At 42.2% G+C, this 27,246-nt stretch overlaps 1 protein-coding gene across 2 annotated transcripts in view; it reads right to left on the minus strand.

Moving 5' to 3' along the window:
* Window positions 1–26,631, minus strand: part of LOC120059555 (AT-rich interactive domain-containing protein 3A-like) — a 29,956-nt gene extending 3,325 nt beyond the window's left edge. Inside the window, exons 1-3 of one of the 2 annotated variants that reach the window (XM_039009767.1) lie at window positions 26,034–26,631; window positions 20,380–20,649; window positions 17,551–17,640 (exon numbers count right to left, since the gene is read on the minus strand). In XM_039009767.1, the coding sequence (XP_038865695.1) occupies window positions 17,551–17,640; window positions 20,380–20,649; window positions 26,034–26,304 (631 nt within the window). In that variant the 5' untranslated portion in view covers window positions 26,305–26,631. Of the gene's footprint in view, window positions 1–17,550; window positions 17,641–20,364; window positions 20,650–26,033 lie in introns of both variants that reach the window. The other variant, XM_039008988.1, reaches the window with a different exon arrangement.
* Between the last annotated feature and the right edge of the window lie 615 nt (window positions 26,632–27,246).

The following is a 27,246-nucleotide window of genomic DNA, read 5'->3' on the forward strand; positions in this document are numbered from 1 at the left end:
CGATCATAGACACACTAAAGACCACACAAGCCTACAAACAACCACAATGGCAAAGTCACAACAATCACAACAATCACAAGAATGGCTTCAGATCAAAGTCCACGTTAAGACCGAAGGGAGCAAGGGTCTTTAAGTTAAATATCCAAGCAGCCTCTCGTCTTAACAATAAATTATCAAGGTCACCCCCTCTCCTAGGGAGGGTGACATGTTCGATGCCAATATAACGCAAAGATGAAATCGAGTGGCCTGCCTCCAAAAAGTGGGCCGCAACTGGGTAGGTCAAGTTTTTGCACCTAATGGTGCTACGATGCTCTGAGATACGTACTTTTAATTCACGCTTTGTTTTACCCACATAATTTTTACCACAAGGACAAGTTATGAGATAAATAACTGCCTTAGTGGAGCACGTAATAACACCTTTGATTGGGATCGATGTCCCTGTTTGTGGATGTTTAAAGGATCTGCATTTATAAGTGCCATTGCATTGGGCACAGCCATTACACTTATAATTACCATCCAATAGGGGCGCAAATAGACGTTGTTCAGGAATATCTTGGGGGGTTAAATCAGAGTGTACCAATTGGTCTCGGAGATTTCTGCCCCGCGAAAATACGACCAAGGGAAGGTCAGAAAACACATTACCGAGACTATCATCGGATTTAAGAATATGCCAATGTTTGTGAACGATTCCCTTAATTTGTTCAGAGCGCTTTGAATAGCGGGTAGTTAAAATGCAAGAATGCGTCTTTTTGCGAGACTGCCCTTGAAAAAGGTCATGTCTCGTTTTGTTTTGAATTTTCTCAATGGCATTATTAATCTGATCATTTTTGTACCCCCTCTCCTTGAACTTTCTTTGCGTCTCAGCCATATTTCTGTCGAAATCTGATTGTTTTTTGCAAATTCTTTTGATTCGACAGAATTGGCTGTAGGGCAAACTATTTTTCAAGGGAAGTGGGTGACAACTGTCAGCCCTCAACAAACTGTTACGATCAGTAGGTTTCCTGTAAAGATCAGTGTATAGAACATTATTTTCACACAAGATCAGAAGATCAAGAAAACTGATTTGACGTGTATCAGATTGCATAGTAAATCTCAAATGTTCAGAACAGGAGTTAAGAAAATCATGGAACGCCTGGAGCTGTTTTACATCACCCCTCCATAGAACAAAAATATCATCAATATACCGTTTCCAAATAATGATGTTAGGCAAGAAAACATTTTTGAGAGGATTGAAAATAGACTGTTTCTCCATGTAACCAACATACAAATTAGCATAGTTAGGAGCCATGGGGGATCCCATAGCAGTACCCTTCGTCTGAATAAAGAAATCATTTAGAAACATGAAATAGTTGTGTGTAAGTACTATTTCAGCCAATGTTATAATGCATTCACTGGAAGGTAGTTTATTGGGGTCACGTTGCAGAAGAAAATGTTCCATAGCTTCAATACCGCCCTCGTGAGGAATATTAGTGTATAACGACTCAACATCAAAAGTAACTAACAATGTGTTCTCAGGGAGAGGATCAAGAGATTCTATGATAGAGATCATACTGCTGGTGTCCTTTACAAAGGAGGGGAGCTGTTCTGCGAGTGGTCTAATAAAAAAGTCAACAAAAGTAGAAAGAGGGGCCGTTACTGCATCAATGCCCGCTACAATAGGGCGCCCTGGAGGTTTAGTAACATTCTTATGTAATTTCGGCAAAGTATAAAAAGTGGCAATTTTTGGGTGTTGAATAGCCAAAAAGTCATGTTCTTTTTTGGTTATCTGACCACAACCTAAATACGCATCTAGGACAGTTAAGATAGTATTCTGAAATTGAGAAGTGGGATCACTTCTGAGTTTCTTGTAAAAGGTGTTATCAAGCAGCTGTCTGTGACACTCATTTACATAAGCTGCCCTATCCATAAGTACAACCGACCCACCCTTGTCAGCAGGACGAATAAGGACTGAGGTATCGGATTGTAAATCAAGCAACGCGTGTTTTTCATCCTTAGGTAAATTGTGGAAAGATTTGGACTCCTGTTTGTTCTTAAGGAGTTGCGCAACATCTTTTTCAACAAGTCTACAATATGTCTCGATAGAGTGATTGTGATTGGCTGGAGGTATAAAATAACTCTTGCCTCTAAAAGGAGTCAGAGTATGTGCAGGTGAGCAATATACAGGTTCAATAGAAATATCAGGATCAGGGGAGCTAAAGTATTCCCTTAAACGGATGTTTCTAAAAAACTTAAACATGTCTACCTTAACATCAAAGTCGTTGCACTGGGTCGTAGGCACAAAAGATAACCCTTTATTAAGCAAAGAGACATGGGCAGGGCTCAATATCTTGCTTGATAAATTAAAGACACTCAGTCCCGTGGGTTCTGGGACCGTGTGAACGGTCTCCTCTGCCTCTGATAGTCGTTTCTTCTTACCCCGTCGGGTGCGGCATCTCGTCGATGTGCGTGCCTGCGGCCACCTCTGCGCCCCTATTGGATGGTAATTATAAGTGTAATGGCTGTGCCCAATGCAATGGCACTTATAAATGCAGATCCTTTAAACATCCACAAACAGGGACATCGATCCCAATCAAAGGTGTTATTACGTGCTCCACTAAGGCAGTTATTTATCTCATAACTTGTCCTTGTGGTAAAAATTATGTGGGTAAAACAAAGCGTGAATTAAAAGTACGTATCTCAGAGCATCGTAGCACCATTAGGTGCAAAAACTTGACCTACCCAGTTGCGGCCCACTTTTTGGAGGCAGGCCACTCGATTTCATCTTTGCGTTATATTGGCATCGAACATGTCACCCTCCCTAGGAGAGGGGGTGACCTTGATAATTTATTGTTAAGACGAGAGGCTGCTTGGATATTTAACTTAAAGACCCTTGCTCCCTTCGGTCTTAACGTGGACTTTGATCTGAAGCCATTCTTGTGATTGTTGTGATTGTTGTGACTTTGCCATTGTGGTTGTTTGTAGGCTTGTGTGGTCTTTAGTGTGTCTATGATCGTATGCTATCCATTTGTATTAATTGTATGTTGCTCATTCTATGCCGTTTTAATATGAGTAATTAACCAATGATATTAGGCCACTGTTGGCCATGATTACAGACACCTGTGTGTCTTGACACTAAATATAAACGAGTCATCCCGCAGTGTCTGTGATTGTACCCTGATGAAGACAGCTTGCCTGTCGAAACGTTGGTAATTAAATATTTTTGCATCTGAGCTCCTAGAGTGTGCGGCTCTCCTTTATTTTCTAGACTACTACTACTACTACCACTACTACTAGGATGCTACTACTACTACTACTACTACTACTACTACTACTACTACTACTACTGCTACTACTACGACCACTACTACTACTACTACTACTACTAATGCTACTGCTACTACTATTACTACTAGGATGCTACTACTACTACTACTAGTACTACTACTACTACTGCTGCTACTACTACTACTACTACTACTACTACTACTAATGCTACTACTACTACTACTACTACTAGGATGCTACTACTACTACGACCACTACTACTACTACCACCACTACTACCAATACTACTACTATTACTACTACTGCTACTACTACTCCTACTCCTACTACTAGTACTACTACTACTACTACCACCACTACTACTAATACTACTACTATTACTACTGGGATGCTACTACTACTACTACTACTACTCATACTACTAGTACTACTACTCCTACTACTACTACTGCTACTACTCCTACTGCTACTACTACTACTCCTACTACTAGTACTACTACTACTACTACTACATTGGTACATTTCTACATGTTCTATCATACAATCTGTTTAGTTAATTTTTTGGGACAGACGATTATCATATTTACAATTTACTGTAATTTCACAATTAGACAAAAACTACGGTATCATTTCAACTCACTAACTAACAAATAGCACATTGTCACACTTAAACAACCTGAATAGTACGACTACATCTGAGGGTTGGGGCTTGTATCCACAAAGCTTCTCAGAATAGACAATTGGTGGTAAGCGCTGAAAATAGAGATATTTTACTCCTATGTGAAAATAGAGACATTTTACTCCTATGTGAAAATAGAGACATTTTACTACTATGTGAAAATAGAGACATTTTACTCCTATGTGAAAATAGAGACATTTTACTCCTATGTGAAAATAGAGATATTTTACTCCTATGTGAAAATAGAGACATTTTACTCCTATGTGAAAATAGAGATATTTTACTCCTATGTGAAAATAGAGATATTTTACTCCTATGTGAAAATAGAGATATTTTACTCCTATGTGAAAATAGAGATATTTTACTCCTATGTGAAAATAGAGACATTTTACTCCTATGGCTGAAAACAGAGATATTTTACTCCTATGTGAAAATAGAGATATTTTACTCCTATGGGTGAAAATAGAGACATTTTACTCCTATGGGTGAAAATAGAAGCTATAGATGAAGCCTGTTTGGTCATAAGAGTCCCACCTAGTGGACAGATATGTAGGAGACCTCATGAGCTGTCCTAACCATTTTAAGAGTTACCAGCAGGTATCTTGATAATAGACAAAGACAGTGAGTCAGTGGTTCCTGTGCCACAGACAAGAAATTGCTTTGGAGGTTGTTGAAATAATTTTTAGATATTTCTATGTGATCAAACTAGAAATAATCTAGACCTACATGCAACAGTACCACTGTTTTTGACAATGATTTCACCAGGCCTATTTCACATGATACAGTATACGCCTATATACTTAGAACCACAAGGCTCATAAATAATCTCATTTTTAATTTTTATTATTTCATTAACCTACATCATGTTATTTCAAGCGGAATATCACGTTGTTAAATAAAAGAGGTCTAAATTGGACATGCCTATAAATCGGGCAATTGACAGCATCTAAGTGCTATGTTAACTTGAATTGTGTTCTGTAAAAAAATTACAGACCTTTCAAACATTTTATTCAACATTATCCGCAAGAAACTTAATGCCTACTATAGCAAAGCGATGTAGAGTTGTTAAACGAGAGTGATGAGTGTGTGGATATAACGGTAATATGAGTTTAAAATTCTGCTTTTAAACCATTATATAACTACTGCATGATTCAGTGCAAAATGCATATCACATTACTCAAAATATCAGAATAGGTAATAAAAAAAGAAGACAGTTACGCATGCCAACATATTAGGCAAGAATTAAGAGTAGGCAAAGTGATCGTGTCAGGCGAAAATAATATCAAATTTTTTACCATTACAACATTTGATGTATAGTCACATTCACCATGGTTGTCTGAAGCGTGCTATAGAGTTCACAGCTGGAGATGCCTCATCCTGATTGGTAAAATATGCTATGGTCAATCCGACATCTGCCATGTGACATCTGCAGTGGCCATACAGCATTTACTGCCATGTGACATCTGCAGTGGCCATACAGCGTTTACTGCCATGCGACATCTGCAGTGGCCATACAGCGTTTACTGCCATGTGACATCTGTAGTGGCCATACAGCGTTTACTGCCATGTGACATCTGCAGTGGCCATACAGCGTTTACTGCCATGTGACATCTGCAGTGGCCATACAGCATTTACTGCCATGTGACATCTGTAGTGGCCATACAGCGTTTACTGCCATGTGACATCTGCAGTGGCCATACAGCGTTTACTGCCATGTGACATCTGCAGTGGCCATACAGCATTTACTGCCATGTGACATCTGCAGTGGCCATACAGCGTTTACTGCCATGTGACATCTGCAGTGGCCATACAGCGTTTACTGCCATGTGACATCTGCAGTGGCCATACAGCATTTACTGCCATGTGACATCTGCAGTGGCCATACAGCATTTACTGCCATGTGACATCTGTAGTGGCCATACAGCGTTTACTGCCATGTGACATCTGCAGTGGCCATACAGCGTTTACTGCCATGTGACATCTGCAGTGGCCATACAGCGTTTACTGCCATGCGACATCTGCAGTGGCCATACAGCGTTTACTGCCATGTGACATCTGCAGTGGCCATACAGCATTTACTGCCATGTGACATCTGCAGTGGCCATACAGCGTTTACTGCCATGCGACATCTGCAGTGGCCATACAGCATTTACTGCCATGTGACATCTGTAGTGGCCATACAGCGTTTACTGCCATGTGACATCTGCAGTGGCCATACAGCGTTTACTGCCATGCGACATCTGCAGTGGCCATACAGCATTTACTGCCATGTGACATCTGTAGTGGCCATACAGTGTTTACTGCCATGCGACATCTGCAGTAGCCATACAGTGTTTACTGTCGTGTGACATCTGCAGTAGCCATACAGCGTTTACTGCCATGTGACATCTGCAGTAGCCATACAGTGTTTACTGTCATGTGACATCTGCAGTGGCCATACAGCGTTTACTGCCATGTGACATCTGCAGTGGCCATACAGCGTTTACTGCCATGCGACATCTGCAGTGGCCATACAGTGTTTACTGCCATGTGACATCTGCAGTGGCCATACAGCGTTTACTGTCATGTGACATCTGCAGTGGCCATACAGTGTTTACTGCCATGCGACATCTGCAGTGGCCATACAGTGTTTACTGCCATGTGACATCTGCAGTGGCCATACAGCGTTTACTGCCATGTGACATCTGCAGTAGCCATACAGTGTTTACTGTCATGTGACATCTGCAGTGGCCATACAGCGTTTACTGCCATGTGACATCTGCAGTGGCCATACAGCGTTTACTGCCATGTGACATCTGCAGTGGCCATACAGCGTTTACTGCCATGCGACATCTGCAGTGGCCATACAGTGTTTACTGCCATGTGACATCTGCAGTGGCCATACAGCGTTTACTGCCATGTGACATCTGGAGAAGTCAGAGCAAACAGACTTTTTGGGTTTCAGCAGAACTTCCTGTTGTAAAGGAAGTTGTCAAATTAAGTTTGTGTTAATACAGGACCTCCCGTCTCCACCTACCGTCAACCAATCATGTCAATGTGGAGCTACAGTGCTGTGATAAAGGCTATTTTAATACTATATTAATACTCATACATTACAGTGCTGTGATAAAGTATTAGATAAATGGTACCTGTGTTTACAAATAACAAAATAATAATTAGCAAAGCAATGTAACACCCATATCCTCCTCTGTGAAAAAGTAATTGCCTCCTTTACACTCAATAACTGGTTGTACCACCTTTAGCTGCAATGACTGCAACCAAACACTTCCTGTAGTTGTTGATCCACTTCCTGTAGTTGTTGATCCACTTCCTGTAGTTGTTGATCCACTTCCTGTAGTTGTTGATCAGTCTCCCACGTCGCTGTGGAGGAATTTTGGCCCACTCTTCCATTTAGAACGGGGTCCCATTACGTCTGGTTGAAAACCAAACACTGTATTCCACGGTAAGAACCTCATACCAACGGTCCAGCATAGTGGTGGTAGTGTGATGGTTTGGGGTCAGCATAGTGGTGGTAGTGTGATGGTTTGGGGTCAGCATGGTGGTGGTAGTGTGATGGTTTGGGGTCAGCATGGTGGTGGTAGTGTGATGGTTTGGGGTCAGCATGGTGGTGGTAGTGTGATGGTTTGGGGTCAGCATAGTGGTGGTAGTGTGATGGTTTGGGGTCAGCATAGTGGTGGTAGTGTGATGGTTTGGGGTCAGCATAGTGGTGGTAGTGTGATGGTTTGGGGTCAGCATAGTGGTGGTAGTGTGATGGTTTGGGGTCAGCATAGTGGTGGTAGTGTGATGGTTTGGGGTCAGCATGGTGTGGTAGTGTGATGGTTTGGGGTCAGCATGGTGGTGGTAGTGTGATGGTTTGGGGTCAGCATGGTGGTGGTAGTGTGATGGTTTGGGGTCAGCATGGTGGTGGTAGTGTGATGGTTTGGGGTCAGCATGGTGGTGGTAGTGTGATGGTTTGGGGTCAGCATGGTGGTGGTAGTGTGATGGTTTGGGGTCAGCATGGTGGTGGTAGTGTGATGGTTTGGGGTCAGCATGGTGGTGGTAGTGTGATGGTTTGGGGTCAGCATGGTGGTGGTAGTGTGATGGTTTGGGGTCAGCATGGTGGTGGTAGTGTGATGGTTTGGGGTCAGCATGGTGGTGGTAGTGTGATGGTTTGGGGTCAGCATGGTGGTGGTAGTGTGATGGTTTGGGGTCAGCATGGTGGTGGTAGTGTGATGGTTTGGGGTCAGCATGGTGGTGGTAGTGTGATGGTTTGGGGTCAGCATGGTGGTGGTAGTGTGATGGTTTGGGGTCAGCATGGTGGTGGTAGTGTGATGGTTTGGGGTCAGCATGGTGGTGGTAGTGTGATGGTTTGGGGTCAGCATGGTGGTGGTAGTGTGATGGTTTGGGGTCAGCATAGTGGTGGTAGTGTGATGGTTTGGGGTCAGCATAGTGGTGGTAGTGTGATGGTTTGGGGTCAGCATGGTGGTGGTAGTGTGATGGTTTGGGGTCAGCATGGTGGTGGTAGTGTGATGGTTTGGGGTCAGCATGGTGGTGGTAGTGTGATGGTTTGGCGATGCTTTGCTGCCTCAGGACCTGGACGACTTGCCTTAATAGAATGAACCATGGAATTCTGCTCTGTATCAGAGAACTCTACAGGAGAATATCAGGCTCATCCGTCTGTGAGCTGCAGTTGAAGCCCAGCTGGGTGATGCAGCAAGACAATGATCCAAAACACACAATCAAGTCCACATGAAAATGGCTAACAAGCAACAAATGTTACATTTGGGAATGGCCTAGTCAAAGTCCAGATGTAATCCCTTTTGAGGTGTTGTGCCAGGACTTGAAACCAGCAGTTCATTCACGAAAACCCACAAATATTGCAGAGTTACAGCAGTTCTGCATGGAAGAGTGGGTCAAAATTCCTCCACAGCGACGTGAGAGACTGATCAACTACTACAGGAAGTGGATCAACTACTACAGGAAGTGGATCAACTACTACAGGAAGTGGATCAACTACTACAGGAAGTGGATCAACTACTACAGGAAGTGGATCAACTACTACAGGAAGAGTTTGGTTGCAGTCGTTGGCCTATTTATTGCCTTACTTCCCTAATCTTACTTCATTTGCACACACCGTATATAGACTTTTCTATTGTGTTATTGACTGTACGTTTGTTTTATTCCATGTGTAACTCTGTGTTGTTGTCTGTGTCGCACTGCTTTGCTCTATCTTGGCCAAGTAGCAGTTGTAAATGAGAACTTGTTCTCAACTAGCCTACCTGGTTAAATAAAAGTGTTCTCAACTAGCCTACCTGGTTAAATAAAAGTGAAATAAAAAAATATTGCAGTTAAAGGTGGCACAACCAGTTACTGAGTGTAAGGGTGGAATTGCTTTTTCACACAGGGACATTGGGTGACGAATAACTTTGTTAAATAAATAAGTATCTATTTGTTTTGTTATTTGTAAATGCAGGTTCACTTTATCTAATATTAGGTTTTGGTTGAAGATCTGCTAACATTCAGGGAACAAGAATTTGGGGGCGAATACTTGTTCACGGTAGGGTATATGGAGCCCTCTCCATCATTACAACATTGGAGAGGCGCACAGTGATGAGGTATGGAGCTTGATTTTGGTTTCTACATGACTCCGGAGGCTCTGCAATTTCACCGCACCCTCCATAAGTAGCCAGTGACCACATTCTCGGATGAAGTATAAACAGGCTTTTATTTCCCATCATCTCGCAATATGCTAATGAGAGTCATCACTATCTTTCCTTTGCGGTACCTCAAACTGTCGTGAGAAACTTTTCTGAGTTTGTCTGAGCAGTGTCTTAAAGTCATTCTAAAACCTACTCTGAGCTGAGAGTTATTTAAATGTTTTAGCTGATTTTAACAGGATTCCTAGGACTTTTTCTTAGACGCTTTGTGGATACGGGCCCTGATTGGATTTAAAGTTAGGTTAAATCCTGTCATTATCAACCGGATCAACTCCAGTCTGAATTCTTCATCCCACTCCCACCCGTAGCTTTTCATACCGCACCTGCACGCTCCCGCTGGCTTTCTATCCGTCTACCTCCCGCTGGCTTTCTATCCGTCTACCTCCCGCTGGCTTTCTATCCGTCTACCTCCCGCTGGCTTTCTATCCGTCTACCTCCCGCTGGCTTTCTATCCGTCTACCTCCCGCTGGCTTTCTATCCGTCTACCTCCCGCTGGCTTTCTATCCGTCTACCTCCCGCTGGCTTTCTATCCGTCTACCTCCCGCTGGCTTTCTATCTGTCTACCTCCCGCTGGCTTTCTATCCGTCTACCTCCCGCTGGCTTTCTATCTGTCTACCTCCTGCTCCCAGAAGAACTGTTCCAGAACCCTAACGCAGTCCCTCAATGTTATTTTAGGCGTATGTGGCGTAGCTTGTTGCCAGCCATGGTCCCAGCAAGTTTTGCGCTCTACAGGCAATATTTTAAAAAACGAGCAGAAATAACCTAAGAAATAGGATAAATGACCAAAGATGCTCACGTGGGCTGTTATATTAGGCTATCTGTATTACCCGGGCTCTATCAGCCAATGGGATAGATGTACTGTCGTTTGAAAAGAGCAGAACTGGAGAGAGAGCGGAACCGTGCTACGTTTTTCATATAGCCTACCTTTTAGGAGCGGGATAATTTTCAGACGAGACAAATAAATGGGTAATCAATATTTATTAGAAAGGTGCAACTATGGTAAATGCGCGATACAATTTTCTTTCTCCAATGATGCTCAAATATTTTGGTTGCACCTCAACTTAAGTTGGTTGGAGGCCCTCGACTTCTTACCATTAATATAGTATTTATAGCCACTGTAGCAAACTATAGCCTAATCATCTTTAAGTTAATTTCCTTGGAAAGATAACTGCCACGTGATTCTCTGTCCATGTACAGGCAGCCTCCTCTATTTCAATGAGACTAGACATGTTGATCTCACACACCCAACTAGAAGAGGAGAGGTAGGCTACTGAACGTGAAGCAGCGAATGCTGAGAGTGTAAATAATGAACCAAAGAGTTTTATAAAAACAATATAGGTAGGCTAACACATGCAAAGCACAAATACGACCCAAATTATCTGTGGGACAACACAAATATTTTCATCCCAAAAGTTGTCTGTCTGACAACCCTGTCCAACCCACAGAAAGATGCGGACTGCGCCGCAATGATCTGAGTATGGTGTTTCACACACGGGGACAAAATATCATGGTGAAGGCCACTTCAACCACACAGCAGGTTTATTCTTTACTGTCTGGCCTGCCTATCTTCAGGTAATTACCTCATTGCTCGAAGGCATTAGTGATGGGCATTCCGGCTCTTTTTGGCTCCCAAACGGCTCTTTAAAAAAAATATGTTTTGTATTTTTTCAAGTCAAACAGTTTGCGATAGTTTGACTATGATTGGTGTTAAAACAATTCTTATTAAATTAAGTCATACTCTACCTTAACCACAATGTATTTAAAAAAGCATTTGGTTTGTTATGATAAAGAATGCTATTAAACATGTGCATTTAAAGTATATCTTTTTAATGTATATAAACAAAGTGCATATAAATGTAACAACTCAAAACGAATACAATCTGAACAACATAATAATAGAATATTGCACGATATCAAAGAAAAATAAATAACAATGTGAAAAACTGCAGCATCCCCTTAAAACATTAAACTGGTCCCTCTTTTCTCTCTCTTCTTTATTACCATGTTATAACCAGCATCCCACTTAAAACATTAAACTGGTCCCTCTTTTCTCTCTCTTCTTTATTACCATGTTATAACCAGCATCCCACTTAAAACATTAAACTGGTCCCTCTTTTCTCTCTCTTCTTTATTACCATGTTATAACCAGCATCCCCTTAAAACATTAAACTGGTCCCTCTTTTCTCTCTCTTCTTTATTACCATGTTATAACCAGCATCCCACTTAAAACATTAAACTGGTCCCTCTTTTCTCTCTCTTCTTTATTACCATGTTATAACCAGCATCCCACTTAAAACATTAAACTGGTCCCTCTTTTCTCTCTCTTCTTTATTGCCATGTTATAACCAGCATCCCACTTAAAACATTAAACTGGTCCCTCTTTTCTCTCTCTTCTTTATTACCATGTTATAACCAGCATCCCACTTAAAACATTAAACTGGTCCCTCTTTTCTCTCTCTTCTTTATTACCATGTTATAACCAGCATCCCACTTAAAACATTAAACTGGTCCCTCTTTTCTCTCTCTTCTTTATTACCATGTTATAACCAGCATCCCACTTAAAACATTAAACTGGTCCCTCTTTTCTCTCTCTTCTTTATTGCCATGTTATAACCAGCATCCCACTTAAAACATTAAACTGGTCCCTCTTTTCTCTCTCTTCTTTATTACCATGTTATAACCAGCATCCCACTTAAAACATTAAACTGGTCCCTCTTTTCTCTCTCTTCTTTATTACCATGTTATAACCAGCATCCCACTTAAAACATTAAACTGGTCCCTCTTTTCTCTCTCTTCTTTATTGCCATGTTATAACCAGCAGCACACAGTAATGCTGACCATATTTAGCTTTTATGAGAGATTTGCATTCAGAAATGCAAGCTGCCTCACTTTTGAGGGGCTGATGTGGTTTCTTCTCCCAGTAATTATTTGTCCTGTTTTTGAGAAGACCCTCTCATAGGGAAAGGATGTGGCCACTATGCAGAGTCTCCCTGTCATGACTTTAGTAAGCCGTGGGTAGACAGAGGCCTTGTTCTTCCACCAGCTCAGAGGATCTGCAGATCGTTGGAGGAGGGGCTCCTCCAAATAGGATCGGACCTCCATTATGGCATCTGCTGAGGGATTCCTTCGTGCTGAATCCCCAGTTGCTCTCTCGTCAAACAGCATCCAAACAGCAGACGTTTGTGGCACTACTGCTGGTGACTCTGCTCCATCTGATCCCTCTTCTTCCTGTTTCCCTGGTGCCTGAGCCAGCTGACTGCTGGGGCTGTCCCTCCCTCTTCTTCCTGTTGCCCTGGTGCCTGAGCCAGCTGACTGCTGGGGCTGTCCCTCCCTCTTCTTCCTGTTGCCCTGGTGCCTGAGCCAGCTGACTGCTGGGGCTGTCCCTCCCTCTTCTTCCTGTTGCCCTGGTGCCTGAGCCAGCTGACTGCTGGGGCTGTCCCTCCCTCTTCTTCCTGTTGCCCTGGTGCCTGAGCCAGCTGACTACTGGGGCTGTCCCTCCCTCTTCTTCCTGTTGCCCTGGTGCCTGAGCCAGCTGACTGCTCTCCCTGCTGCTGAGGTTATTTGAATAGCCTCATCAATCGCTCTGGCATCACTGAAGGCTAACTACTTAAACCTGGGGTGCAGCAGTTTCTGATAGCACGTGATTATATTCCATTCTGTGGAACTTTCTGTCCATTGATGAACATAGGGTGTCCATCAACTCTGTCACATGTCCTGTGGTTACATTTGCTTCTCTCTGGCGGCTGACTGTGATTCGCTGCAGACCCTCACACAGGAGTATCATTTTTGAGGCTGTCACATAGCTGAAAAGAGAGAACAGTAACTTATTAGTTCAGGTTCATGTTTTGTCTACTGATACTACATTCTCATCTACTGCTCATATACATATATACAGTTGAAGTCGGAAGTTTACATCCACTTAGGTTGGAGTCATTAAAACTCGTTTTTCAACCACTCCACAAATGTATTGTTAACAAACTATAGTTTTGGCAAGTCGGTTTGGACATCTACCTTGTGCATGACACAAGTAATTTTTTCAACAATTGTTTACAGACAGATTATTTCACTTATAATTCACTGTATCACAATTCCAGTGGGTCAGAAGTTTACATACACTAAGTTGACTGTGCCTTTAAACAGCTTGGAAAATTCCAGAAAATTATGTCATGGCTTTAGAAGATTCTGATAGCCTAATTGACATCAATTGAGTCAATTGGAGGTGTACCTGTGGATGTATTTCAAGGCCTACCTTCAAACTCAGTGCCTCTTTGCTTGACATCATGGGAAAATATAAAGAAATCAGCCAAGACCTCAGAAAAAAAATCCACAAGTCTGGTTCATCCTTGGGAGCAATTTCCAAACACCTGAAGGTACCACGTTCATCTGTAGAAACAATAGTACGCAAGTATAAACACCATGGGACCATGCAGCCGTCATACCGCTCAGGAAGGAGACGCGTTCTGTCTCCTAGAGATGAACGTACTTTGGTGCGAAAAGTGCAAATCAATCCCAGAACAACAGCAAAGGACCTTGTGAACATGATGGAGGAAACAGATACAAAAGTATCTATATCCACAGTAAAACGAGTCCTATATCGACATAACCTGAAAGGCCACTCAGCAAGGAAGAAGCCACTGCTCCAAAACTGCCATAAAAAAGCCAGACTACGGTTTGCAACTGCACATGGGGACAAAGCTCATACTTTTTGGAGAAATGTCCTCTGGTCTAATGAAACAAAAATAGAACTGTTTGGCCATAATGACCATCGTTATGTTTGGAGGAAAAAGGGGGAGGCTTGCAAGCCGAAGAACACCATCCCAACCGTGAAGCACGGGGGTGGCAGCATCATGTTGTGTGGGTGCTTTGCTGCAGGAGGGACTGGTGAACTTCACAAAATAGATGGCTTCATGAGGTAGGAAAATTATGTGGATATATTGAAGCAACATCTCAAGACATCAGTCAAGAAGTTAAAGCTTGGTCACAAACAAAGCCCTGACCTCAATCCTACAGAACATTTGTGGGCAGAACTGAAAAAGCATGTGCGAGCAAGGAGGCCTACAAACCTGACGCAGTTACACCAGCTCTGTCAGGAGGAATGGGCCCAAATTCACCCAACATATTGTAGGAAGCCAAAATGTTTGACCCAAGTTAAACAATTTAAAGGCAATGCTACTAAATACTAATTGAGTGTATGTAAACTTCTGACCCACTGGGAATGTGATGAAAGAAATAAAAGCTGAAATAAATCATTCTCTCTACTATTATTCTGACATTTCACATTCTTAAAATAAAGTGGTGATCCTAACTGACCTAAGACAGGGAATTTTTACTAGGATGAAATGTCAGGAGTTGTGAAAAACTGAGTTTAAATGTATTTGGCTAAGGGGTATGTACACTTCTGACTTCAACTGTAATACTGGATTAAATAATGATATGGTAATAATTGCTTACTGTACCTCTCTCCACTGATCTCCACAGTGACCTGCTCAAAGGGTTCCAGGACTCTGCACACCTCCTCCACCACCTCCCATTCCTCTTGGGTCAGAGCATCAACAGGTGCATTGACAATGGCCAGGGTAGAGATGATGGCATCCTTTGACTCAAGAAACCGCTTCAACATATAAAATGTTGAATTCCACCTTGTAGTGCAGTCTTGTTTAAGCCTCAGCTCAGGCATCCCCATCTGGCGTTGTGTAGACTTAAGTTTTTCAGCACCTACTGTGCTCCTGTGGAAGTATTCCACAGCTGCTTTCACTTCGTCCACAGTGGGCTTCATCACCTTCAGAGCATCTCTTACAATCAGGTTGATTGTGTGGGCAAGACATGGATGATGGGTCCGTTTGAAAATGTTCATGGCTTTGGTTATGTTGGCTGTATTGTCGTTAACACAACAGACCACTTTTCCATCTACTTGCCATTCTCTGGCCACTCTCAACAGTTCCTCTGCCAAGTTCTCCGAGGTGTGTCTGTCGCTGAACTCAAAGCAGTCCAGAAGACAGCTAGACATCGAAAAATCTTCAATGAAGTGACATGTAACCGACATGTAAGAAGTGGTTACCCTTGATGTCCAGCAGTCAGTGGTAAGGCAAACTGCAGTAGCTTTTTGGACTCTTTCCCGCACTGAAGCCTGTGTGCTCTCGTACAGTTGTGGAATAAGTGATTTTGAAAGGGTTTTCCTGCTTGGAATTGTGTACATTGGATTCAGACTATTGCTATAATTTCTAAAACCTCTGTCCTCCACAAACGAAAATGGCTGGAAATCGGTGGCAATCATTTTAGCCAATGCAATATCAATTTGGCCTTGTTTTGCAACAGACATAGACTTTGACATAAACTGGTTCATAGAAGACTGCGTTGCTGTGGGTCGTGGAGCAGGCCTACTTGACTGAGTGGATACATCTCCACCACTATCACTAGGTGTGATATCCCTCTTAAATAGCTCGGGCAAATGTTCCCATTGACCTTAAGGCCAGCAGGCTAGTCTTTGTTTTAAATGTTTTAAATGTTTTATTTTTTTTATTTCTTATTTCTTACTATTATTATTTTTTTATTGGTGCGTGACTGTTATTGAAAGTTGTATTGTCAATCTTGTTTTGTATTTAACGCCACTTTAAATGTGTACATGACACTGCAACAAAATTTCCCCATGGGGACAATAAAGTAAGTAAGTAAGTAAGTAAGAGTAGGCCTACTTGACTGAGTGGATACATCTCCACCACTATCACTAGTAGGCCTACTTGACTGAGTGGATACATCTCCACCACTATCACTAGTAGGCCTACTTGACTGAGTGGATACATCTCCACCACTATCACTAGTAGGCCTACTTGACTGAGTGGATACATCTCCACCACTATCACTAGTAGGCCTACTTGACTGAGTGGATACATCTCCACGTGTGGAGGTGCTGGCTCCACCACTATCACTAGCAGGCCCGCTAGTTTCTCGAAGCTCCGCTACAGCTAGCTTCACAGTTGGGTGCACAGTTCGCATATTCCGGTGTAGGTTGTGCGTAGAACCGGCTTCATATGAGATTTTGTTTTGGCAAATTCTACACTGTGCTCTAACATTGTCTACATTATTAAAATGCATCCAAATCCTACTGTGCCCCCGACTCATTTTCCAGCTGTTGTTTTCACAGCTGTCCTTCCTCTCTCTCCTCGGCTGCTAAGTGTGTGAGTGAGTTGGCTCGGCCCTCCCTCACGCATCTTTGGTTCATTGGTTGACACTGCGTGTTGGATTGACAGGAACAACAGGTGAGGCTGTTAGTCTGAGCAGACAGTCAGAACACTTGTGTGTGCACTTGAGCATTTAGGCCTATATTATTTTATACATTTTTTTCGTTCTTTGAATTAGTTAATTATATTCATTTAAATTTTATGATTATTCATATCTTATTTTTTTATAAATAGATTCGGCTCTTCCGATAAGCGAGCCGGCTCCCAACGTTCACCTACAAGAGCCGGGCTCTTAGAGCAGACTCGTTCGGCGAACGACACATCACTAGAAGGCAGAATAGGAGGTGGTGTGCGAGGGGGCGGGAGGAGTTGAGGGGAAACCGCCTTGGCCTCTCTCCCTGGTACATCTAAGACAATAAACCCCATCGACCTCCCAGCCTCCCATCCCTGGTACATCTAAAACAATAAACCCCCTCGACCTCCCAGCCTCAAATTCTGAGATATATAAAAAAAAATGTAAACTCTATTGGACTGCCACTTCATTACGATGGATTTTATAGCAAAGACATCAAATTGCATGGAGGACTAAGCGCCAGGGCGCTGCTATAACGTATTGAATTTCCTGCCTGAAACGGCAAACGGCCCCTCTATTTACCTGTGTAGACAACTCCATCTATTTACCTGTGTAGACAACTCCATCTATTTACCTGTGTAGACAACTCCATCTATTTACCTGTGTAGACAACTCCATTTATTTCTATCGACATGTTGATGCTGCTAATGCCGCTGGTAGACAGGTTCAATGGAGTCTCTTGTCTATCATCTGTCAGGAGGCGAGAGAGAGAGAGAGAGGAAAACTCAATATGAACATTTAAAAAGGGAACACAAGGAGCAGGAGAGAAGCGCTCGGCAGAGTAATGGCGATAACTCCTAGAGGGACAGGTTACGGAGCAGTTTATTAAAGAGTTCTGAGCGAGAGAGAGCGAGAGAGCGAGAGCGAGAGCGAGAGAGAGAGAGAGAGAGACAGAGAGAGAGAGAGAGAGAGAGACAGAGAGAGAGAGAGAGAGAGAGACAGAGAGAGAGAGACAGAGAGAGAGACAGAGAGAGAGAGAGAGCGAGAGAGAGAGAGAGAGAGACAGAGAGAGAGAGACAGAGAGAGAGAGAGAGAGAGAGAGACAGAGAGAGAGAGAGAGAGAGAGAGAGACAGAGAGAGAGAGACAGAGAGAGAGAGACAGAGAGAGAGAGACAGAGAGAGAGAGAGAGAGAGAGACAGAGAGAGAGAGACAGAGCTGTCAACAGATGTAGCAGTGATTTGTACATGTCAGTTATGGCCAATGGGTGATCTCCCTGAGGAGACTGTGACAGACGGATGAATCATAGCAGGCAGGCAGGAGAACTTGGATAGTAGTGAACTTGGATAGTAGTGAACTTGGATAGTAGTGTACTTGGATAGTAGTGAACTTGGATAGTAGTGAACTTGGATAGTAGTGAACTTGGATAGTAGTGAACTTGGATAGTAGTGAACTTGGATAGTAGTGTACTTGGATAGTAGTGAACTTGGATAGTAGTGAACTTGGATAGTAGTGTACTTGGATAGTAGTGAACTTGGATAGTAGTGAACTTGGATAGTAGTGAACTTGGATAGTAGTGAACTTGGATAGTAGTGTACTTGGATAGTAGTGAACTTGGATAGTAGTGAACTTGGATAGTAGTGTACTTGGATAGTAGTGAACTTGGATAGTAGTGTACCTGGATAGTAGTGTACTTGGATAGTAGTGAACTTGGATAGTAGTGTACTTGGATAGTAGTGTACTTGGATAGTAGTGAAAACCAGGCTTGGCGAATAAAAACCAAACCAAATTATAACAACATAGAAACACACTATTTAATTTCAGTTTAAATATCAAATCGTTCGTTTTATATTTTCTGTATCATTCAAAAGTTTAGATTTTAAAACCTTTATTTCAAAGCAGCATCACTATTACAGATGATTTTGCAGGCGTTCCCCAGCCTGGCGTATTTAATAATAGTGTTGTGATGACATCTGTAAATTACTGTTTACATGTTGGGTTGCAGCCCAGCCAGACCGGTCGGGTTGGCCGGCAGAGGAATTAACCAGTGAAAGATTCTGACTCATTCTACCATTAAGCTTTCGGAGAAAAGCCCACTATTATAACTAATCCCTGAGAGACAGTCATGCAGAGAGAGATGAAACCACACCTGAGCAGATAGGCCCCTCATTCTTCCTTCAGTCTCTATTAGTCAGTGATGTATGATTTATGGCTTGTCGTAAACACCGCCACGCTGAGAACCATCAACAGAGCGGGCGGGCGGGCGGACGGCCGGCTGCAGCTTCTGACTCATGACTTCTAGTATTTTCCCCTCTGGTAAGGAAGTAGTATTTCTTCACAACAGTCATCAGACACCAGACTGCAGATTTTTATCAAGACACCAGACTGCAGATTTTATCAAGACACCAGACTTCAGATTTTTATCAAGACACCAGACTGCAGATTTTTATCAAGACACCAGACTGCAGATTTTTATCAAGACACCAGACTGCAGATTTTTATCAAGACACCAGACTGCAGATTTTTATCAAGACACCAGACTGCAGATTTTTATCAAGACACCAGACTGCAGATTTTTATCAAGACACCAGACTGCAGATTTTTTATCAAGACACCAGACTGCAGATTTTTTATCAAGACACCAGACTGCAGATTTTTATCAAGACACCAGACTGCAGATTTTTTATCAAGACACCAGATGGTTTGATTAATGATGTGTTACGTTAGTGGCTCAGGTATTTCACCATGATACGCCAACTATCATATGGTGAAATACGATTACTTGATGTGGACATACCACCACTATGCTACACAGCTACACCCCCCCCCCCCCCCCCCAGTTATATAATAGTAGAGGACAAACAGTATCACTGACATATAGCATGTGTTGTATATAAATCACTCAGTCTCCAACCTACTCAAGGATACAGTGTTATTGTTGGTTTATATTCAACTCTTTAACAACCGCCGATGAAATGTGGGTTTAGCTTGACAGGTGGATTTAGGGTGTGTTACAGAACACACTAGATTCTAGGGAGGGCGTTATCTCTAAATGACACGCGCTGATCTCCATGTGCTCCTCGGGGGGGGGTGTTTTGAAATGATTCATGCGTGTGTCACAGTTATACATCATAATTGCATCAATTTTACAGCACTGTAGGGACCTAATAATGTGTTCACATTAATAATGTAACTGTGTAGCTTTATACACAATTAATAACGTAACTGTGTTGCAAAGGGCCCCTCTATTGTAACTGTGTTGCTTTAGCCACAACTAATAACGTAAGTTACTTTATCCACAATTAATAATGTAACTGTGTTTTAGCCACAACTAATAACGTAACTGTGTAGCTTTATCCACAATTAATAACGTAACTGTGTTGCTTTGTCTCATCGCTCAGCCTCTCAGCCATATAGATACACTACACACGTAATGTAATAATATGCGTTTGAAAGTTAATAAAGTGTTATATTACCTCTGATCCTCTCACCTCTGTTGTTTGACTTGATGTTCACGGGCAGTCGTGTTGCCATGGCGAGGAGGTTCTGCTGAAGCGCATGCTGCGCGAGTCTCTGTTGATCCATCAACATCCTCTTCTTCTCTGGCGGCTCCGCGCTCTCCGGCTTCTCCCTCAGCTGCTCCAACGCTGCAGCCTGCACCGCTGCAGCCGCCTGTCCTGCAGCCGCCCCGTGGTGCCCTCCCAGAGACATGGGCATCTCCCCAACACGGCCCGACAGACCTCCCGACATCAGGCCATCCTCTGAGGGAACACAAAGAAAAAAATATACTTTATTGATTTACTGTCCATTTTTCTTTCATTCGGATCTCAGAAATTCGTCTTTTGTTTTCAACCCCAGAATGAGCATTCTGTAGGCTACTGTAGGAATTGACATGGTCACAAACTGCTTATGAATGGCAGTAGTAATGATTATGGATGGCAGTAGAAGTGATTATGGATGGCAGTAGAAGTGATTATGGATGGCAGTAGAAGTGATTATGGATGGCAGTAGAAGTGATTATGGATGGCAGTAGAAGTGATTATGAATGGCAGTAGAAGTGATTATGGATGGCAGTAGAAATGATTATGGATGGCAGTAGAAGTGATTATGAATGGCAGTAGAAGTGATTATGAATGGCAGTAGAAATGATTATGGATGGCAGTAGAAATGATTATGTGTGGCAGTAGAAATGATTATGGATGGCAGTAGAAGTGATTATGGATGGCAGTAGAAGTGATTATGGATGGCAGTAGAAGTGATTATGGATGGCAGTAGAAGTGATTATGAATGGCAGTAGAAGTGATTATGAATGGCAGTAGAAATGATTATGGATGGCAGTAGAAATGATTATGTGTGGCAGTAGAAATGATTATGGATGGCAGTAGAAGTGATTATGGATGGCAGTAGAAATGATTATGGATGGCAGTAGAAGTGATTATGGATGGCAGTAGAAATGATTATGGATGGCAGTAGAAGTGATTATGGATGGCAGTAGTAATGATTATGGATGGCAGTAGTAATGATTATGGATGGCAGTAGAAGTGATTATGGATGGCAGTAGAAATGATTATGGGTGGCAGTAGAAGTGATTATGGATGGCAGTAGAAATGATTATGGATGGCAGTAGAAGTGATTATGGATGGCAGTAGTAATGATTATGGATGGCAGTAGTAATGATTATGGATGGCAGTAGAAGTGATTATGGATGGCAGTAGTAATGATTATGGATGGCAGTAGTAATGATTATGGATGGCAGTAGAAGTGATTATGAATGGCAGTAGAAGTGATTATGGATGGCAGTAGAAATGATTATGGATGGCAGTAGAAGTGATTATGGATGGCAGTAGAAGTGATTATGGGTGGCAGTATTAATGATTATGGATGGCAGTAGATGTGATTATGGATGGCAGTAGATGTGATAATGGGTGGCAGTAGAAGTGATTATGGGTGGCAGTAGAAGTGATTATGGATGGCAGTAGATGTGATAATGGGTGGCAGTAGAAGTGATTATGGGTGGCAGTAGAAGTGATTATGGATGGCAGTAGATGTGATAATGGGTGGCAGTAGACGTGATAATGGATGGCAGTAGAAGTGATTATGGGTGGCAGTAGAAGTGATTATGGGTGGCAGTAGAAGTGATTATGGATGGCAGTAGATGTGATAATGGGTGGCAGTAGATGTGATAATGGGTGGCAGTAGAAGTGATTATGGGTGGCAGTAGAAGTGATTATGGATGGCAGTAGAAATGATTATGGATGGCAGTAGAAATGATTATGGGTGGCAGTAGAAGTGATTATGGATGGCAGTAGAAGTGATTATGGATGGCAGTAGATGTGATAATGGGTGGCAGTAGAAGTGATTATGGATGGCAGTAGAAGTGATTATGGATGGCAGTAGTAATGATTATGGATGGCAGTAGAAGTGATTATGGATGGCAGTAGAAGTGATTATGGATGGCAGTAGAAGTGATTATGGATGGCAGTAGATGTGATAATGGTGGCAGTAGAAGTGATTATGGATGGCAGTAGAAGTGATTATGGATGGCAGTAGAAGTGATTATGGATGGCAGTAGAAGTGATTATGGATGGCAGTAGAAGTGATTATGGATGGCAGTAGAAGTGATTATGGATGGCAGTAGAAATGATTATGGATGGCAGTAGAAGTGATTATGGATAGCAGTAGATGTGATAATGGATGGCAGTAGAAGTGATTATGGATGGCAGTAGAAGTGATTATGGATGGCAGTAGAAGTGATTATGGATGGCAGTAGAAGTGATTATGGATGGCAGTAGAAGTGATTATGGATGGCAGTAGAAGTGATTATGGATAGCAGTAGATGTGATAATGGATGGCAGTAGTAGTGATTATGGATGGCAGTAGAAGTGATAATGGATGGCAGTAGAAGTGATTATGGATGGCAGTATAAGTGATAATGGATGGCAGTAGAAGTGATTATGGATGGCAGTAGAAGTGATTATGGATGGCAGTAGAAATGATTATGGATGGCAGTAGAAATGATTATGGATGGCAGTAGAAGTGATTATGGATGGCAGTAGAAATGATTATGGATGGCAGTAGAAGTGATTATGGATGGCAGTAGAAGTGATTATGGATGGCAGTAGAAGTGATTATGGATGGCAGTAGAAGTGATTATGGATGGCAGTAGAAGTGATTATGGATGGCAGTAGAAATGATTATGGGTGGCAGTAGAAGTGATTATGGATGGCAGTAGATGTGATAATGGATGGCAGTAGAAGTGATTATGGGTGGCAGTAGAAGTGATTATGGATGGCAGTAGAAGCATTAAGGAACTCAATAATTGTCACGTTCCTGACCTGTTTTCCCTTGTTTTGTATTTATTTAGTATGGTCAGGGCGTGAGTTGGGTGGGTTGTCTATGTGTTGTTTTCTATGTTGGGGTTTTGTGTGTTCGGCCTGGTATGATTCTCAATCAGAGGCAGCTGTCAATCGTTGTCCCTGATTGAGAATCATACTTAGGCAGCCGGGGTTTCACGTGTGTTTTGTGGGTGTTTGTTCCTTGTTAGTGTTTCGCCACACGGGACTGTCACGGTAGTTTCATTTTGTTATTTTGTATCGCATATTTGTTTTCGTGTTATTAAATTACCATGGAAACCAACCACTCTGCATATTGGTCCGATCCTTCTCGCCTCTCCTCGTCCGATGAGGAGGACGACATAGACTATCGTTACACTAATGGTTATACTCTGGCTTGAAATGTCAGAGTGAAAAAGATTTGGCTATAGAGTACAAACAGACTGGTACTTAGGCTATCCCTATGGTGCAATACTACAAGCTGCAACTCACACTGCTCGCTCTCTCTCTCTACTTCCCCCCCCCTCTCTCTCTCTCTCTCTCTCTCTCTCTCGCTCTCTCTCTCTCTGTGATGCAGCGAGGAAATTGGCAGCAGGGCATCATGAGTATGAGGAAGTCTTGCAAGACGTTTCCTCTTCCAAGCGATGACCAGACTGCCCACAGGTTTAATGCGAGTGAATGGACGGCAGTGTGCCTTTGTGTGTTGGTGGGGAGCAGTGATTGTGAAATCATTCAACCCATGAAAATAACTCTAACTTCTCCTTCTGTGGTAGGTGTTATCACGCTATCTTGTCTCTCAAATAGATATTGCAGTACATTAAATCTTGCTTTGTGTTGGTGAGAATTATCTGTTGATGGAAGAGGAACTGAATGGTGTGGCAGCACAATGAGGTAAAATAAAGAACTGAATGGTGTGGCAGCACTAAGAGGTAAAATAAAGAACTGAATGGTGTGGCAGCACTATGAGGTAAAATAAAGAACTGAATGGTGTGGCAGCACTATGAGGTATAATAAAGAACTGAATGGTGTGGCAGCACTATGAGGTAAAATAAAGAACTGAATGGTGTGGCAGCACTATGAGGTAAAATAAAGAACTGAATGGTGTGGCAGCACTATGAGGTAAAATAAAGAACTGAATGGTGTGGCAGCACTATGAGGTAAAATAAAGAACTGAATGGTGTGGCAGCACTATGAGGTAAAATAAAGAACTGAATGGTGTGGCAGCACTATGAGGTAAAATAAAGAACTGAATGGTGTGGCAGCACTATGAGGTAAAATAAAGAATTGGATGGTGTGGCAGCACTATGAGGTATAATAAAGAACTGAATGGTGTGGCAGCACTATGAGGTAAAATAAAGAACTGAATGGTGTGGCAGCACTATGAGGTAAAATAAAGAACTGAATGGTGTGGCAGCACTATGAGGTAAAATAAAGAACTGAATGGTGTGGCAGCACTATGAGGTAAAATAAAGAACTGAATGGTGTGGCAGCACTATGAGGTAAAATAAAGAACTGAATGGTGTGGCAGCACTATGAGGTAAAATAAAGAATTGGATGGTGTGGCAGCACTATGAGGTAAAATAAAGAACTGAATGGTGTGGCAGCACTATGAGGTAAAATATAGAACTGATCGGTGTGGCAGCACTATGAGGTAAAATAAAGAACTGAATGGTGTGGCAGCACTATGAGGTAAAATAAAGAACTGAATGGTGTGGCAGCACTATGAGGTAAAATAAAGAACTGAATGGTGTGGCAGCACTATGAGGTAAAATAAAGAACTGAATGGTGTGGCAGCACTATGAGGTAAAATAAAGAACTGAATGGTGTGGCAGCACTATGAGGTAAAATAAAGAACTGAATGGTGTGGCAGCACTATGAGGTATAATAAAGAACTGAATGGTGTGGCAGCATTATGAGGTAAAATAAAGAACTGAATGGTGTGGCAGCACTATGAGGTATAATAAAGAACTGAATGGTGTGGCAGCACTATGAGGTAAAATGAAGAACTGAATGGTGTGGCAGCACTATGAGGTAAAATGAAGAACTGAATGGTGTGGCAGCATTATGAGGTAAAATAAATAAGTAGAAATGGTGTGGTTTTGAGTAGAGGGGGGTCAGGCTGAATGAGTCCCAGACAAACCGCCACATTTCTTTTTTTGTCATTCTATTTCATTCATACTATTTCATTTCATGTTTAAAATGGCTGCTCAGTGAGCCTGGAGTGAACCAACCACATCCATACCAAGCAACTACATCTCATTTTAATTGATGGATCTTTACCTCTACCACGGCAGCAGCATAGCTGTCACGTTCCTGACCTTATTTCCTTTATTTTGTCTTTGTTTAGTATGGTCAGGACGTGAGCTGGGTGGGCATTCTATGTTATGTGTTTCTATGTTGGGTTCTTTTCAATTAGCCTGATATGGTTCTCAATCAGGGGCAGGTGTTTTACATTTCCTCTGATTGAGAACCATATTAAGGTAGGCTGTTCACACTGTTTGTTGGTGGGTGATTGTTCCCGTGTTAGTGTTTATGCCACACGGGACTGTTTGTGAGTTTGTTCCTGTTCGTGCGTTCTTCGTTGTCTGTAAGTTCTCATGTTCAGGTCTGTTTACGTCGTTTATTGTTTTGTAGTTTGTTAAGAGTTTTTTCGTGTTCGTCTTTCTTTAAATAAATAATTTATGTCTTCATACCTCGCTGCATATTGGTCCGATCCTTGCTCCTCCTCGGACGAGGAGGAGAACGAACGTTACAATAGCAGGCTCTTCTTGTCACATGACAGGAAGCAGGAAGTAAAGTACTCTGTGTCTCACCTTTCTTGATGTTGTGTCCCTGGGTCAGGTGTACTCCGTTGTAGGTGGACATGGCCAGATGAGACATGCTCATCTTGGGGGAGGAGAGGACGGAGGGAGTCCCCGCTGGAGAGTAGTTAAAGATGGCCGACCCGTAGCTCTGACGACGCCCCTCGCGGCGGTTACTGTCGATAGCTGCCTGGAGCTCTCCGGGGGAGCTCAGACCCCTCTTTTCACATTCGTAAGGGTAGAGGTACTTCATATACCTGTAGGAAGGGAACAGGAACAGCATGAGGAGGACATTTCACAACATTTCACTGCAAGAGAATGCAATAATGCTTGTGTCATCTTGGCTGTTAACAAGGTTACATTATGTCATGTATTACAGATGGTGACTGTTAAACAAGGTTACATTATGTCATGTCTTACAGATGGTGACGGTTAAACAAGGTTACATTATGTCATGTATTACAGATGGTGACTGTTAAACAAGGTTACATTATGTCATGTATTACAGATGGTGACTGTTAAACAAGGTTACATTATGTCATGTATTACAGATGGTGACTGTTAACAAGGTTACATGATGTCATGTATTACAGATGGTGACTGTTAACAAGGTTACATTATGTCATGTATTACAGATGGTGACTGTTAACAAGGTTGCAGTATGTCATGTATTACCAGATGGTGACTGTTAACAAGGTTACATTATGTCATGTATTACAGATGGTGACTGTTAACAAGGTTGCAGTATGTCATGTATTATAGATGGTGACTGTTAAACAAGGTTACATTATGTCATGTATTACAGATGGTGACTGTTAACAAGGTTACATTATGTCATGTATTACAGATGGTGACTGTTAACAAGGTTGCAGTATGTCATGTATTACAGATGGTGACTGTTAACAAGGTTACATTATGTCATGTATTACAGATGGTGACTGTTAACAAGGTTACATTATGTCATGTATTACAGATGGTGACTGTTAACAAGGTTACATTATGTCATGTATTACAGATGGTGACTGTTAAACAAGGTTACATTATGTCATGTATTACAGATGGTGACTGTTAAACAAGGTTACATTATGTCATGTATTATAGATGGTGACTGTTAAACAAGGTTACATTATGTCATGTATTACAGATGGTGACTGTTAAACAAGGTTACATTATGTCATGTATTACAGATGGTGACTGTTAAACAAGGTTACATTATGTCATGTAT

Source organism: Salvelinus namaycush, chromosome 1, assembly GCF_016432855.1.
Source record: "Salvelinus namaycush isolate Seneca chromosome 1, SaNama_1.0, whole genome shotgun sequence".
Taxonomy (NCBI): Eukaryota; Metazoa; Chordata; class Actinopteri; order Salmoniformes; family Salmonidae; genus Salvelinus; species Salvelinus namaycush.